The sequence below is a fragment of the Netta rufina genome (genome assembly GCF_964035555.1).
Source record: "Netta rufina genome assembly, chromosome: 1".
Classification (NCBI taxonomy): domain Eukaryota; kingdom Metazoa; phylum Chordata; class Aves; order Anseriformes; family Anatidae; genus Netta; species Netta rufina.
The window spans coordinates 63,821,856-63,838,877 of NC_140123.1; the positions used below are offsets into that span (position 1 = coordinate 63,821,856).

The 17,022-nt window shown below is 45.3% G+C and overlaps 1 protein-coding gene across 1 annotated transcript in view; it reads right to left on the minus strand.

The window, feature by feature from the left end:
* SH3RF3 (SH3 domain containing ring finger 3) overlaps positions 1-17,022 on the minus strand; it is a gene marked incomplete at its 3' end in the record, with an annotated part of 228,873 nt that overhangs the window by 76,841 nt on the left and 135,010 nt on the right. The window contains exon 2 of the mRNA XM_084282789.1: positions 3,330-3,605. Coding sequence (XP_084138915.1) covers positions 3,330-3,605 — 276 coding nt within the window. The remainder of the gene's footprint in view (positions 1-3,329; positions 3,606-17,022) is intronic.

Below are 17,022 nucleotides of genomic sequence, written 5' to 3' on the forward strand. Positions count from 1 at the left end.
GAAACTCGTCTGCCACTGGGACTCGGCCTCCAAAGTGCCACCTGAACTCCTCCACACAAATGTGGTCAAACACCAAAACAAAACCGGGCTGAATTTGGATGCTAAGGCTGGAGTAACTACATATACAGACAGCAACGGGATTACTCCAGATTTGCATTGGTGTAGTTGAAATCCTTTTTGTACCAGAAATCCCAGCCCAAGGAAGGATGGGTCATTTTTTAAAACAAACAGCAGGAGCCCAGGTTCATACAGCGGTGTCACCTGAGGAGACATTAGAAAGCTGTGTTCAATGAGCATATCCCAAAGGTGTGCAGACAGATGTCCTGTGGTGATAGCAAACACCAATGAGAATAAGGAGCTGCCAGATTTAAATGGACCCAGGGATGGAGGCAGTCATTACAGAGAGCAACGTAGCTGCTTGGTCTATCTGATCCCTACTAATCACTGAGGAAAACCACGTTAAGCTATAGATCCAGGGTGTTTTGTTTCCTTGCAGACACCGAAGAGGAGGGAACAGAGGCAGAACCCTCAGCCTTAACCTACAGCTAATTTGGGAGGGGGAACTAAGGGAGCAGTCCACATAGTATAAGAAAACGGCAAGTTTGAGTTTTGTTTGTTGGCCTGGATGCTCAGGGTGCTGGTTGCTCTTTGCCTCCCGTTTTTAAACCTACAGCCACACATACAGAAGTGTTGTCATCGATTTATCTCTGGCCTTTTCTCTGTAGAGTGCTCTGCCTACAGGAGATGAGAATGGGTAAATGGTAGAGGCCCTCTGCAGAGGATCAGCGTGCAGCAGATTTCATTTCCTTGCAGTCCACCTCTGGGACAACAGGACATCTAAATATTGAAAAAAGTACTAAGAGGAAAACCCAAATATCCTTCCTTTGTTTTCTTTTACTGCACTGAGATACTCTGTCTGCACAGTAACAAAGAGGATGAGAAAAAGCAAAGTCTAGCAAATGAGTAACAAAACAGTGATACAGAAGGTGCCTATGTTTGATTTATCTTCTTACAGTTGCTCTTCAGAATAAAATTGTTCTTTATTGTATGTTTATGTATAAAATCCAATTTCTTCTTTATTGTATGTTTATATATAAAATCCAGTTATAAATGTCTGGCAGCATTAAATGAGATTTGGGACACCAACAGTTTACCCTGGTTTATATGAATGGTGTCCTGATGCAACTTCTCCTACCTGAGAAAAGAGAAAATACAGTAAATGAAATTGAGATCGTGTCTGACGTCTTCAGATGCAAACTGAGACATTCAAATGACTGCTACTCTGAGTGACAAATCACATCTCCTGCAAGGCAGTGCTCGTGACTCTGTGCAGAGGAACTGACTGCATCAGCAGATGATCTGAAATCTGGGCTAAACAGGAACCTTCACCAGCACAGGTGACAGCTAAAATTAGCATTGAGAAAACCAATGAAAACATGACGGTAAAGTCCTGAGATGAAAAATAGATTATTCACTGTCAGAGAGAACAATAGGCAAGACATAAAAACAGTTACAAGGTGACAGTGCACGTAGTGGAAGGAAGAAAGCAGCAGCAGAACTGAAAGCAACCCCCCTTGGGGAAAACACAGGCGCCGGGGATAAAAGGATGCAGAGAGTAACAAGAGGGGCGAAAAAAAGGAAAATTGAGGGATGGAGACTAAAGCTAAACAGCAGAAAGAAATGCTGCCTATAGGAATGGCGTTGGACAGCCAAGAAAATGAGAACTATCCGTATAAAAAGGCAGTTACTGTAAAGGGGGGATACTTAGATATGGCATCAAACAGACCAGATACCAAAGTGGCTAAGAAAGGACCCGCTCAAACAAAAGAGACTGCAACTCTGCCATCCCGACTGAGTTTCTTGGATCAAGCAAGCGATGAATACCTCGGGCAGACAAGGAAGAGCGCTTCTCAGATAAACCTCCTCTGTACCTCTGGGCAAGGGAAACCACACGCCAGCAAATACACTTGCTGGTAGCATCTCAGAGGTAATTCCTGGCTTTCTGTTAGTGCAGAGCTACTACTTCCCACGAAGCAGCCCGTTTTCTCAGAGTTTCACAGCTCAAATCTGTCCGGGTAGTGGCAGGGTCTGCAGTGTTTACAAGCAAACGCTTTGCTCGCTATAGAGCAAAAGTGCTTACAAATCTTCTCTTAAATAAATACGAGAAAGTGTACACTCTAGGAAATTGCATTCTGCTGATAAATGTTGCACGAGTGGAAAAGATGTTCCATTTGGTGAGAAAATTATATGCTGCAAATAATTCATTCAGCTATAATAAGTAGCCTCAAAAGAAGAGGTCAGTAAAACCCTGGTGAAGGATATTTTTATCATCTCTTTCATATTCATTTCCAGCATAACTGTTATTACTTTATGTGATACTATAACAACCACAGACAGCTGAAATAAAACAGAAAATGACAATAAGCAGGTTCTCCATGGCATTCAATGCCATAAATTAACATTAGGGGATATGCTTTATTTTACTATGGGTTTTTTGGTATCCATGAAGCCCCTCTGAGGTCATCACAAATTGCTAGGGAGGGGATGGGGAGGCAGGAAGGGAGCTGGGGGAGAAAGGGGAAACGTGACATTTTAAATCCAAGGGAAATGACAATATCTCAGTTTTCCCTCATTCCAAATGGAATTTATTAAACATTTCAGCTTTAAAAAAAATACAACACACAGACTATTTCTTGAATGTCTGCTTTTTAATATGTTTGTGTTCTTGAAATAGGAAATGCTGTGATATATGATGATAGTGCATTTCAATTGCTAATTGCTATACAGTATGATGCAACATACATTTTGAAGCTGAATGCCATTTTAAAACAAAATACTGAAGCATCTGATTCAATGAGGAACACTAAAGGACACATTTCCATCTGATTTTTTTTTCTGAAATTCGGTAGTTCCTGCATAACACTTTAATGCAGGTGAAATATATGCCTTTTAGACAGAAAAAATGATCTCAGAAAGTGGGTATTACGTTCTACCTGTTGTGTTTTGTGTTAATTGTGTGCTACCTGGCCCAAGCTATCTCCGTGGTGCGTCCTTCAGACTAAATGGGAGCAATTTTCAGAGGATGCTACCATAGGGCTTGCCAGGGGCATTGCAGGAGCCAGTGAGCAGGTTCTGCCCCCGTGGGGAGGAGGATTTGCAGGTCTGGAGATGTCGATGTCCTTCAGCACGTGGCATGAGGGGGAATCCTGCTTGGCAAAGGAAATCCACCCTGCCAGCTCCCAGCATCACCTTGCTGCTAGCACCATAGGTGCCCCTTCAGTCCCTGCAGTAGCAAACTGTTAAAAAAAACCACACAACAGTTCCCCTACCTTGGTGAAGGTCAGGCAGTCCTTGTCCTGGTCTTTATCCTTTATCTCAAAGTCGTAAAGTGCTTTGCCCTGAGGTGGAGCTTGCGGGAGGGGCTTGATGCACTGGATGTAGCTGGCAGGAAAGAAGCCGTGGTTGCCATTGAGCTCCCCGTGGTACCAGTTCTCATCCACCTTCCTCCGCAGGATGATGATGTCCCCTTTGTTAAACTTGAGGTCGCCGGGCTCTTTCCCCTCATACGTATAGAGAGCTTTGCCGTAGGGAAGCTGAGAAGCACTCTGGAAAAAAAAAAAAACAAAATACACGACAGCTTTAAGAAAACTCCAGCCGGAGTCGGTTTCCTTTTCAAAGTCACTCAGAGTCAGACACAACCCGATTGCAACCAAACTACCCTGATGGCTGCAGCTAACTGTTACACAGCTCCAGACCCCAGACCCTACAGAAAAACGAGGATGTGTGTGGTAGCAGGACGGAGAAGGTGAGACACCAGAGCCAGCAGTGTGGTGGCAGAGAGGCTCGGCAGTCCTCCTGGAGCTCAGCTCAAACCCACAGCACCTCTCACACCATCGAGCACCTCCTGTCCGTCTGCACAGCGTGCTCTGGCAGCGGGATTTTGTGATTAAACAAGCAGAGCTTGGCATGCCTACGGGTAACATTTCAGCCGTTTTGACCTTCAGGGTTGCTTTGGTTTCTGCGGCACAGCAAGACAAACTAAACCAAACCAGCTTGAAGACTCGCACGGTTTTGGAAGTTGGCAAGTCGAGAATTGTTCGCGGTGTTTGTTTGAGCGATTCCAAACACTTTGGAGTTTGAAGCTTTGAGTTCAGCTTCTGATTCTGAAACCGAATACCCTCACTTCTTGCAAAATCCCCAAGTCTCCTGCTGTTCACTGAGGGCTACTGTAAACAGTTATAATAGTCATTGTTGCTTATGAATTAATGTCCCTGGGGAGAAGTGGAATAGACAGAACGCATCAAATCTTTCTTTTAGAGCTAAAAACAGCTCTGAGGCTCTCGCTCTCATTAAAAGAATGAAAGAAACTTTTAAAAAATGACAGCACAAGCCTAAAAATTAAATACTTTGGTGCGACAGAAAACAGAAACCTATTCCGATGGAAACTACGCCATTGTGTGAAGAGCTCATTCTAGGGTTCACTTTGGCTTGGTGCAAGATCGTCTCACCCTGGCTGTGACTGCACAGACGCTGTTTTGGGGGCACTGCCAGCTTACACAGCCCTTGCCTTGCCCTCCCTGGGGACTTGCTGCCCTTCCTGATGAATGTCACGGTGCAGGGAGGAGCGGTGGGGACAGGTAGCTCTGCAACTGGCAGAGTGACCCATGCTGGTGGGGGAAAAGTGCATAGCTGCATTACCCGGTGACATCTCTTATTTTATTTAGCTCGATCTGAGAGTCAGCTTGCCAGACTCAGCACAAATGTGTAGCAACGTGTACAGCAGGGAACGTCAAAGGGGTTTTGTAAAGTCAGCCTTTCTCAAGTGTCTTTCATTCTGAGATGTGGTTCCAAAAATGACATGCTTTTCTGCTCTCCCCTGCTCTGGTCACTGGCTGTGAATAGGGTGTCCTACAGGGACAACGAAAAACTAACAGGTATGTTCAATAAAACACGCTGGTATTTCCCAGGGTGTTTTTTGCACCTGTACTTCTGGATGATGCTTGTATGCATTGGAAGACTGATCTGATGCTTTCATGAGGGAGAAGGTGCAATGGCATGGCAGAAACACTCCATTTCTCCACCCCAACCAGAAAATGCAATGCTAGAAATTCTTTAGAGCTTTATTAGAGCAGCAAGCAGAGAGATTATTGGGCCCTGGTGGGAGAATTAAACAAATGTGGGGCAGTTTTTGTGCTCTACATCCTCACCATCCTGCCAGAGGAGCAGAAGCAGCAGCGCACTGTCTGCAGTGCCAGGTGCAGGGCAGGCACCACACTGATCAAAAAGGAAGTGTTTGGTCTTCATCCATGGGCATTAAATTACTCTTTGTATTAGGAAGGGATCAAATAGTTGTACAGGTTTGGGAACGGGTGTGCAACAGGTCTTCTTGCCTGCATCAGCCACCGAGCCAGTCAGGTAGGTGCAGCCATAGGGAGCGCTGCCTGTGCTGCCTGCATGAGGATTTGTTCTCTCAGATATGTCCCCAGCTGTCTCTGCTTTATTGTTCCTCTCATTTCCCTCTGTATTCTTTTTGCTTTTGGTGTGTACGAATGAAGGTAACCACTTAAAGACCAATATTTCGGAAGCACCTTCAAACATTACAAAAAGCAAAGAAGAAAAAAAAAAACACAGAGAAAATCTACAGCCAGCTAACAAAACATGCATCAAACAGTCTCTGCCAAATCAGTGGCAGCATCCTACTGATATTTTTTCTCTCTGCCAGGATGGTTATTTCCCTTGACACCAAAGCTTTGCTTCTCTTCCCAGCATTTTAAAATTAGGCATACGATACCACCAAGCTGCTTAGGCCAAGGCATGGACTGCATTACCTATTTGAAACTATAAAAAAAAAAAAAAAAAAAAAAAAGCTGAAAGAAAGACTATGGAGCTTTGTAGTAATTTAGAAATAAAAGATTCATTGCCTTAACTCATGCTGGGAGAAGACAATTTATCAAGCAAGGAGCAAGCCTTCTGCCAGGTGTGCACTGAACCACTGCTGATCCAGGCGCGAGCCTGGCAAGCACGCTCCGGATCACCTGCCCAAGACTGGGCCTTCCTATACGGAGATCTCTGTAGCAAGCCAAGGTCAAATCGCTTTCTTTACTTTTTAACCCCTTTCTCTTCCCATGCCTCATTTCTGCTGTGTTAAAAATGCACAGCCCCCAGAGGCACAGATAAAGAAACCAGATTTTATTTGGACTCGCATGTCATCAATGAAATCCTCACGCAACGTGTGCTGGGCTTTTTATCTAATTAATTGAGCTGGCTGGAAAGTTATTCAGGTGCTTTTTTATTCCTTAACCTGATAAAAAAAAAAAAAAAAAAAAAAAAAGGCTTTTAAGGAAAGCAATCAAACTGCAGCACAACAATGTTGATTTGAAATCTGGCTTTGTGGTTTTTTTTTAGAAACCCTAATGGGGCATCCCAGGGAATTTGCAGTTTAGGTGCTCGTGTTCCTGTTTTTTTCTTTTTTCTATAGCCTTAGTTATGGACCATGTCATCTGGCTGGGGACTGTCCTGCACAGACGAGGTCTGCACATATAAGGTACTGAAACTACAGCTACCAGTGAGAAGGTACTTCTGAAATGAAATGTTTCCATTATCAGCCAAAGCTTTTCTAATTCTGAGCCACAGTCTTTAAAAAAATAAAAAATAACCTGTAAAGTTTTTTTTTTTTTTTTTTTAATAAAAATGTTGGTTAGTGAAAAAGACACCCTCCCATTGAAAAATAGCTATAATTGAGACTTTTCCCAGTCTTTCTGTAAGGTCACAAGTACTCATTTTGATTTACACACCCCGGGTAAAGCTTGTGTTTACCTCTGCCCAGGCAGAGGTGAAAATAACAGTCCTCTAAATGTTTTCAAATAAAGCTGCTTTTCCCTTTCTAAAGCTCTAAGTGCATGCACCAATCAATCTCGGAGAGGAATTCAACATTGCAATTACTGAAGAAAAACAAAATAAATCCTTGAAGCTTTCTCAGTGATATTTTTCTGGCCCGAAGGTCCTGATTTCAGTGGACTTTCAGTCAATGAATATTTTATTTTGTTCCAATGAATTCTGATCCCTTAGCAGCAATTTTGGGGTGTTTCGCTATTTATTATTCCTGCTTTTGGTTAATCCATATGTGCCTGGCAGACTGGATTCAGAAAGTGCCTCCTCACCTGAAAGGAGGGATCATTAAGCACATTTCAGAAACAGACGAAAAATGACTGCTGCTGCTCTTCAGTAGTTGTAACATCACTCCCTGTCAAGTGCTGGGTCATTCCTAGAAATCTTTGCATGATCCTGTGATTGTTTGGAAGCCGGTGGCTCCCAGATTAAATGGCCTCCTTCTCTGACCGCATGCTAAGAAATCGATTTGCCCCCTTGGCTTATGGTTAGGTTAACTGGAATTCAGCTAGGATGCCTATTAAATTTCAATACTCCGTGTGGGTGTGTATAGAAATGAAGAATGCAAGAAAGAAAGGAAGGAAGGAAGGGATGAAGTCACAGTCAATGGCAAGGGCCAGTTTCTATTCCCCTGCCAGAAAATGCTCGTTGGCACAGTGCTGAATTCTGCCAAAGGTTTCTTTTCTCTTTCAGCAATCAATACTGACGTAAAAGCCTGAAGCGTTAATATGCTGAAAACCCCCCTCGCAGAAGACTTAATGATATGTTGGCAACTCAATCATTCCGCATTTGTGTTTCAGCAATGTCAAATGGCAGCAGTTAAGCAGAAACCTGCTGGCAAATTGACAAACAACAGCCATGAAGCAATTAAGTGGCAACGCTGGAGAATTTTTCATTACATATCCCGAAGAACAAAAGGAAGGGAGAAAAAAACCCACAAACACGCTTGTTTCCAATAAATTCTCCCAGTAGAAAGCTTTGTAGAGTGTGAGCTGCTCTAGGTAGAGAAGGTCTTGAGTTGTCAAAAGTTACAGAAAAGAGAGGTTTTCTCAACATGCTTGAAAGCAACATGAGCTCCAAGCCTCAATTAGGCATGGCGTACACCAAAGACAGCATCAAGACCCCATGTACAAAATCATCAGAGAGGCTGGGCAGATTTGCTTGCTCACAAACACACAACAGGGAAGTACAAGACCAACGCTCAGCACCAGTACATTGCATTATCCCCTCCGCTATCCCCTCTATTATGCCCCTCTGCTGTCTCTCTGTGGGTCTCAGTCATAGTCAAAGCCAGTGGTAAAGCAGGAGTAGATGAAACCAAACAGCCCCAAAACACGCTGCTGTAGCAGCCTGCTAGCAGCACTACCAGGGGCAGAACAATTTTTTTTAGACTGTGCTTCATAGCCATTTTAGCAAAATACACTCATATGTTACTTGGTGCAGTTCTTCAAGTTTCTACATATCTCCATATCCCCTGCCCTCTAAATACATTTATGAAGAGTCTGTTCCTTCGAGTGAATGTGAATTTATCACTTTCAGGAAGTATCACCGAGTGCAAACTTCAAAACAAATCAAAGGCCTACGCAGAAGAAAAGAGACAGAAAGGAAAAAAAGTCATGAAAAGCACGTGCATCTGAGTGGTAATCTATAATTAAACACAAACCACCAGCATAAGGCATAAATAATAATTAAAATACACATTGTTAATTTTTTGCCTCATTTACTCTTAAGCATCACACAAATCCCAGTCGACACAGAGGTTCGGTGGTGACGCATGGGACTGTGTTTCTGGCTTCTGACGGGTTGGAGGCTCCCCATGAGGAGGTTGGGTGACCACTTCAGCACGCGGTCTCCTGCTGTGCAGAGAAAATCACCTCAGCTGTGGTAGAGAGGACAGGGACTGTGGTGGACAGTTCAGAGCAGTCAGCACTAAATACAACAGTTTGGTCACAGTGGTGGTGGCAGCTTTGCCTGCCAGGCTGGGCAAAGGACAAGGCAGTGGGGCAGCAGGGACCAAGCACTGTCACCTTGCTCCTTGCCATCAACCCCACAGACCCATCCTCTCTGTGCTACCTACAGTCACTGCATCTTTCAAGAGTAACACATCTCAGTAGCCTACAGACACATGGGGACTTTGTGGCCAAGTCCAGGATTGAACTAGATCTCCTAAATCCCTGACCATTGCCCTTAACCACAGAAACCACGTATCATTCAGGCAAAGGTCTTAGAATCATAGAATCATAGAATATCCTGAGTTGGAAGGGACCCTTAAGGATCATCAAGTCCAACTCTTGACACCGCACAGGTCTACCCAAAAGTTCAGACCATGTGACTAAGTGCACAGTCCAATCTCTTCTTAAATTCAGACAGGCTCGGTGCAGTGACCACTTCCCTGGGGAGCCTGTTCCAGTGTGCAACCACCCTCTCTGTGAAGAACCCCCTCCTGATGTCAAGCCTAAATTTCCCCTGCCTCAGCTTAACCCCGTTCCCGCGGGTCCTGTCACTAGTGTTAATGGAGAAAAGGTCTCCTGCCTCTCGACACCCCCTTACGAGGAAGTTGTAGACTGTGATGAGGTCTCCCCTCAGCCTCCTCTTCTCCAGGCTGAACAGGCCCAGTGACCTCAGCCGTTCCTCGTACGTCTTCCCCTCAAGGCCTTTCACCATCTTCGTAGCCCTCCTCTGGACACTTTCCATCAGTTTCATGTCCTTTTTATACTGTGGTGCCCAGAACTGCACACAGTACTCGAGGTGAGGCCGCACCAGCGCAGAGTAGAGCGGGACAATCACCTCCCTTGACCTACTAGTGATGCCGTGCTTGATGCACCCCAGGACACGATTGGCCCTCCTGGCTGCCAGGGCACATTGCTGGCTCATATTCAACTTGCTGTCTACCACGACCCCCAGATCCCTCTCTTCTAGGCTCCCTCTCTTCTTGCTCATAGACTGGACAGGGCACTGATCCCTTCTGCTGCTTGTGCAAATGGGGAGCACCAGAACATGACAAGAACTTTTATCCCCTTTTTGGATACAGAAAATGAGGCAGGGAAGTCATGGGAGGAGAAGCAGGGGGAGTGAAAGGCATGGGAAGCATTAATGGGCTTGTCCAAGCTCACTTGCAACCTCTGCAGCTGTTCCATGGACAACATGACAATTTGTGGCACATGCAACTCTGCCCCTGCCTTCACAGATTTTAGATATCAACATCTATAAAATACCTAAAGAGAGGGTGCAGAGGATGGAGCCAGGCTCTTGTCAGAGCTGCCCAGTGCCAGAACAAGAAGCAATGGACACAAAAAGGCACCCAGGATCCCTGGCACAGGCTGCCCAGAGAGGCTGTGGGGTCTCCTCCTTGGAGGCCTTCCAAAGCCGCCTGGAGATGGGCCTGGGCAGCCTGCACTGGGTGGCCCTGCTGGAGCAGGGCTGGGGCCTGGTGGCCTCCAGAGGGCCCTGACAGCCTCAGCCGTCTTGTGACTGTGGTTCTGTGATTCTGTAAACAGGGCAGAAAGCAAAAAAAAAATGCAATCAAATGAAGAAACTAAGGGGGGTAGGGCAGACTTCAGCTAATGCAGGTATACCTAATGTTACCACCATAAGATCTGTGACCCACACAGTTTTAAGTGGCTTCTGGAGGAGCCTTCAGGATGACTGATCACAAACCATCATTATGTCTCACAGCAAAGACTCTTAAAATGTTTTGTATGAGATGGTTTATCTTACATAAGGCCATTGCCCCCGGGTCACCTGACTTGACAGAGTGTGTCCGTGACACAGCCTCACTTACTTTCACACAACGTTAGTAATAGGAAAATTAATCAAAGAGAATCTAATATTGCACAAAGTAGCAAAGAGGAAGGCCAGCAATGTCAGCTCAGTGTGAACCATTGGTAAGAGCCTGAAAACCACAATTTGAAGGTTCAACCCTTAAAAAATCATCTTTGTGACAAAAAGTAGTTAAGCTGACAATAAAAGCAGCAGCATGAAGAATGAAAGCTGAGTGTAATCCTTTTTATACCCTGTGCAGCGTCATGCATATTTACTGTGATTATTATTAATAAATCAAGATACAAATAAAACTTCTTAATTAAAGCCCTACTGTTTCCTTTAACCAAGGACTTAGTCATAAGCCATTAGGCCCTGATCCTGGCTGATGATGCTGCAGAGCACTGCAGTCACTGTGACATCTGAGGACACACACAGACAACATAAACTTGAGCACTAGGCACAGCTCCTACCTAGAGCAGGAGGTGAAATGTTTCTCAGAAAAAAAAAAAAAAAAAAAACATCTTCTAGGTTGTTTTGTAGTTTATACAGCAAGCTGGCCCAACTTGCATTTTACCTTATAAGGTCCACCTTGGTATACACCAAGAGTCAAAAATCTTTCAGACTTTTCCTTGGCAAACACAGTCAATGCCTGCAGCACAACTGCGAAAGAAACAGCAGGCTGTCCGTTGCACAGCTTGTCGAATAGGTACATTTAGGATCCTCTGCTTTACCAAAATAAGAGCTGGGTTTTTATGATGCAACACCATCTCTCAGGAAGTTTAAAAACTTGCCTGCAAGAATGTCCCGTGCTGAGCTCATCTGATTTCATAAGCACAGCTAGAATAACTTCACACGTCCTGCACATCTCACACTATTTCAGCCAATCACTCAGTATCTATCAATATTTACACATCCAAAGATCTCTTTTGCCTAGTAACGCATTGTTTAAAGTGAAGTCTTTTCAAACTACGTGCACTTCTGTTAAACACCATGTGATTACAAGGGTCAGGTTAGATTTCTAGCAGTGCATTCACAGCTATTGCTACTCAGAGGATCTGTGGGTAACATCAGCCAGCTGTTTAACCATGTCAGAACAAAGTCTCTCATGCTCTGCAAAACCTGAAACTTTCCAGATTCTGTGTTCCTTAAGAAGTTGTACTGTCAACACAGTGCTGGCATTGTAGGTCCGATTCTGTTTTTGGTTAAATCACTTTAATCCAGTTAATCTTGATGAAGCAGCATGGATGTATAGAAAATTCCAACGCAGTATAGAGCTTTATCTTACGTCTAATCTCCTCTGAAACAAAGCTGAATGGCTGGCAGCCTCTACTGATACCAAATATTTTGTGATTTTTCACATGCTGGTGATAGCCTCTGCAAAGCCTAGGTACAGTCTGAGAGACTGCTTTTACCTTTCAGGCAGAAATCTGTCACTGGATCCTATGTCTTACCTATCACCCTGCGCCCGAGTCCTGGTGTAACATGCTACATGCTGGCATTTCAGAGCAGAAGCTGGTCTGAGCAAGCCTGGATGACAGCTGGGAGGACACAGACCAAGCATGAAGTGTGACCCTGAGACTGGCAGCAGCGGGGCTGACTGCCTCCCCCAGGACCTGGCCACCACACTTGTCCTTGGGGAGGAACACAGCAACTGGCAGTGGGTTAACGCAGGGGGAAGCAAACACCAGAAAGAAATCTGCTGCTGTGACTTAACAGGCAACCTCATTGCAGTGTGGTGCTTGCACAGGTCAAAGAGAAAAGACAGCAAAATTGGATATGTCTATGTACATTGTATATTTGTGCCTTAGAGCAGAGATGCTATAAACCAAGGCGAAGCTCCCCTGAGGCTACAGCAAAACGCAAACCAAAACTGTCTATTCAAGGCACTACGGCAGCTCCATATTTAAGGCTGCTCGTGTTCTCCATTCAAGGTGTGCCTTAAATCCTTTAAACAAACACGAAATCTCACGCTGATCGCTCCCCAGATGACACCGCTTCAGGCAGGACCACAAGCTGGTTTTCCCAGCTGCCTGCCAGAGCCTGGCCCTGGCCGGTTTCTTTTGGTAAAGGAAAGGAGTTAAGAGTCATGCTGCCGTGCAGTTTTGAGAGTCGTTCTGTTTTTTCAGGCTCCTTCACCTCCACAACAGCAGCATTTACTGCCTTGGAATTTTACACAATTCTTTATGCTGTAGGTCACTGCAAGAAAAAAAAAAAACAACATTGTGGAGAAAACTCTAAAAGCGTTGCCTGAAAGCCCATAGCACGCAACTCTGCTGCAACTGCTTTATTTGATCTTTCCTGGTGGAAGCTGACAAAGCACGGGACAGCTTACATTTTCCAGTGGTGCCTTTGTAACTTTGCCACCCAGCCCGATACCTTCGGCTTGCTTTCCAGCCTTTCCACGTCTTTCTTCTTGGCTCCCTGCCTTGTGACTCAACCGTTTCCTCGGCAGCAACCCTCTCCCACCTCCGCCCCGGAGAGGACTTCATGGTCCAGCTCTGCTGCAGCTCTTTGGAGCTGGATTCCCTTTTGAGGGACACCAGGCTGGGACACCCTGCTTTGGCAGGACCACTGGAAAGGGAAAAAGGTAGGGAAAGGCCTGGAGATGGATCTGCCCCAGACAGGAGCAGGCAGCTGTGGTGCAAAGGAAGGCATTTTCCATCTGGCGAAGCTCCCAGAGCTCAACAGAGGGAGCCCCACTCCGGCAAATCTCACCGGGCCTGCTGCGGGTCGGGAGCGGGCCTCAGGTTTTCTAACATAAATACATGCACACCAGGAAAATCTTTCTCCTCTCTGCCTCCCCCGCTCCGCGTTAACTTGAGGGTTGCGCAAAAAGCTTCTGCTATCATTTCAATCACCAAAAATCAAGAAAATCAGCGGCTGAAATGACGCAAGCCACTTCATCAGCCTCGGCTCACAGGCTCCAGCACCCAAACAGCCTGTGACAGCTCAGGGGAGTCTGCTGGCAGCAGAATGCAAAACAAACCCTAAAAGCTTAAAAACAAATTATTTATTTTTAAAAATCTAAGGTAAAATAGGGTTGATCAGGAACCATGGTAGGGTCTGAGAAGTTTCCGAGGGTGTCAGTATTACAAGGTCTGAAGGGGGGACCTGGGATGGTGAACAGGGCAGCAAGCAGAGCCACGGCAGGGCTACCAGGGCATACATAAGGGAGAGGATGGGGAAGACAAATGGCCACAAAAACCCTCTAATATGACAATATGGCAATGAGATGAAAAAATGGGAAAGCAGCTTTAACTCTTACTTCAGATGAAGGGAAGGAACAGAAATTCCTATTGAAAGCCCGAGGCTGGTTTATGATAAACAGGTGTGGTGCCCGGGACCTAACTATTTCTGCTGTATTTTCCTCATTGCATGTGACCACAGAGCAGAGTCCTGCACTACAAAGATGAAAATACATCCTCTTGCTTTCCTCTTACCCCAAGTTTTAGCAAGGCAGCTTTAAAATACATGCTCTGTGAGGACTTTCTGAAGTGGTATTAACAGTTTCATAAATACTGTATTACCTGAACAGGGCCTTCACTGGCTTGACAGGGCATTTGATGAATGCGCCACTGGCTGCATACACAGTGGAGCTAAAGAACATGTTTCCTTGGTAGCTCGGTTGTACACTTCAATAGGTGGATAAATTCCCATGTCACCAGAGAATATTTACAACTGAATCTTATTTATCAATAGCGTACCCTTACCAACAGCCCACACAAATCCTGTTACACAAAACCCGCTACGGCTCTTTTTTTTCACGCTTACATTAAAACTGCGGAGGTTTCTTCTGCACCGAGGCAGGCTTTGTGAGAAGAAACTGCATCAGGAGATGCTAACGCTGAAACATTCTTGGCTCGGTGTCAGCGGGAGAGGAGTTAGCTCATCCACATCTGTGTGAGCAGCCTCCTCATCCCTCCGCTGTCAGGGACCTTCTCAAGTGAGAGCACATCGGGTCCCACCATGCTCAGGTCGTCCCAAGGAATGAACGCGCCAACCCCCTTGCCAGGAATTTAAGGGAGATTATTTCCCCCCCTGTTTGCTGTGGTTAGTAATATTAAAATATCTGGTATCCATTAAGTATAAAAACCCCATGCTTTTTAAATCACGGAGTTGCAGCTTTGTTTATTGAAAGGGACACCATGGTTATTATTATTTCCCCCGAAAAGGACCTTTTCTGGGGAGATTCCTGCCTGCTCCCTGCCCCCCTGCACCTTGCCCCTGCAGCACCTGCCAGCTTTGTCCTCCCATCCAGGTCCCTCGCCCCGAAATGATTCATTAGCTGCAATCCACTGACACGCGCTCTCCTCACAAAGACGATTAGGAATTGCTTTCAAGCCCAAATCATGCTGACAGCACAGACAGGCACCTTCCCGCACACGCACACGAGCCAGCTTACAGCCAAAAGGACTTTAATCAGCTCCTGCTTTGATAAGCACTGGGCAGTGGGACCGTGGCCTCACTGTGCAGAGGAGGCCAAAAGGCATCTCGCACCCCAGCACCTCCAGGTGTTGCCTCCTCTGCAGCAGGAAGGGTCCCCCATCGTGCAGGGCTCCCATTAGGAGCAGCTGAGCTCCTCCAACAAACCCCTGTGTGTTTTGATGTTACGGAGTAACAGGAGTCAGAGCAGACAAGGAAAACATCAAGGAAGATACAAGGCTTCAGAATGCAAATCACACTTTTATGTCATCCTCCCGAATCCCCTTAGGGGGGAGGAAAGTTGATTATCTGCAGAATATGGGTCACAGTTATGCCTCAAGGATCTTTTGGAGCTTTGACTGCTGCTGACATACTACGGGGCTCCTTGGTGCCTTTTCAGGTTAATGCTTTCAAAGTGCTGTCCCTGTGCATAATAATAATAATAACACCGCCAAAAAAAAAAAAATAATTTCCTGCACCTACTTCCCAGAAGTTTCTCTCACACTGAATGTAATTGATACTTCCTTCTGCACTCTGAGGCATGATTAAAATGAAGGCTACACATGTTTGGAAGCACCGCGGATTTTGAACTCTGCGTGGTTTCTAATTAAAGTGATGCACACAGGATGCTTGTGCTACGTTTCACTCCTCTGTATGGCTATTATGGCTACATACATTTCATCAGGAGTCAAAAGAATATCCTCTACCTCTCATAATAGAATCCTGATCTAGACTGGATAATCACCAGTCATTGATTTGGGTGAAGAATGTCTTTAGGAAAGGAAAAAAAAAAGGCTCGTGATGCCACTAGCCCTCTGACACAGGCACGGATATTAATGACTGAAGTGTTTGAATTTCTGGCTAACCTGGAGTGTATGCTGCCCAATGTTAAGCACTGGTGCTAATGAGGTGCAAGAAAAGAAAAAAAAAAAAAGAAAAGAAAAAAAAACCAACACACACAATCAGCTAGAACAAAATCCCCATAATCTGCAAGGATGCAAACAAGTGATTAAGCAGCAGCACTGCTGTCTGAGTGTTAAGGTCTCTGCCACTACAGCCTGAATACTTGTTTTTAGGATTGCCTCTTCTCCAAGGTAAAGTGCATCAGAAGACCTGTTACGCTCTCAATCATATGTCTGAGTTTTGCAATCCATCTTAGCATGTTATTGACATTATTTGACATATTCCTCTATCATCTAAGGATGTGTTTCCACAGAGCGTGGTCAAACCTGCAGACATGCTCAACTCCAGAGATTTCAGAAGCCACAACCCCACAAGCTCTGTGCTGTAGGATACGGTGTGCTGCTCACTAACCCTTCTGCATGGGTCACACACATGGCAGCGGCTCGGCTTCCTTCCCCTTGCTGTCCCAGGTGCAGGCAGCGCTGAACTCTTGCCCCAGTTACACTTCTGTATCATCAGCACCTGCACCTGACACCAGCAAAGCTGCACAACAAGGTCAATGCCCCTGTTTTCCTGTAAGAAAAGATAGGGCTGAAAACCTCAAAGGGGAAAATACTTCACATTTTTTTGCTATTAATATAAAGCCAGCTTATAAAGCTCGCCTCGCAAAGCCGTACACTAATTTTGAAAGCTGCAGCTACTCATGACTTGATGCAATGACCTTAATGTTTTCCAAGGCCTGCTTCTGACTTTGCTTACACGAATGTAAATAAATCAAGAGCTCCCCCACTGACCGTAATGACGGTACTCCTGATTGTCACTGCTGTGATGGCACAGTCAGCTTCCATGGCAAGTGACACCGGGGGCAGTTCTGCGACAGTGATCCTATACTGCATTGCGTGCATCTTTTACCACCTAGTAACATCTGAAATATGGGATGCATTTGCCTTTAGAACAACTTGCAAAATGCTACATGCTATAAATAATTCAAAGCAATAATAATGGGATGCCTGGGCATTTATTTTCCAGGCTTAAGAAGATGACTGT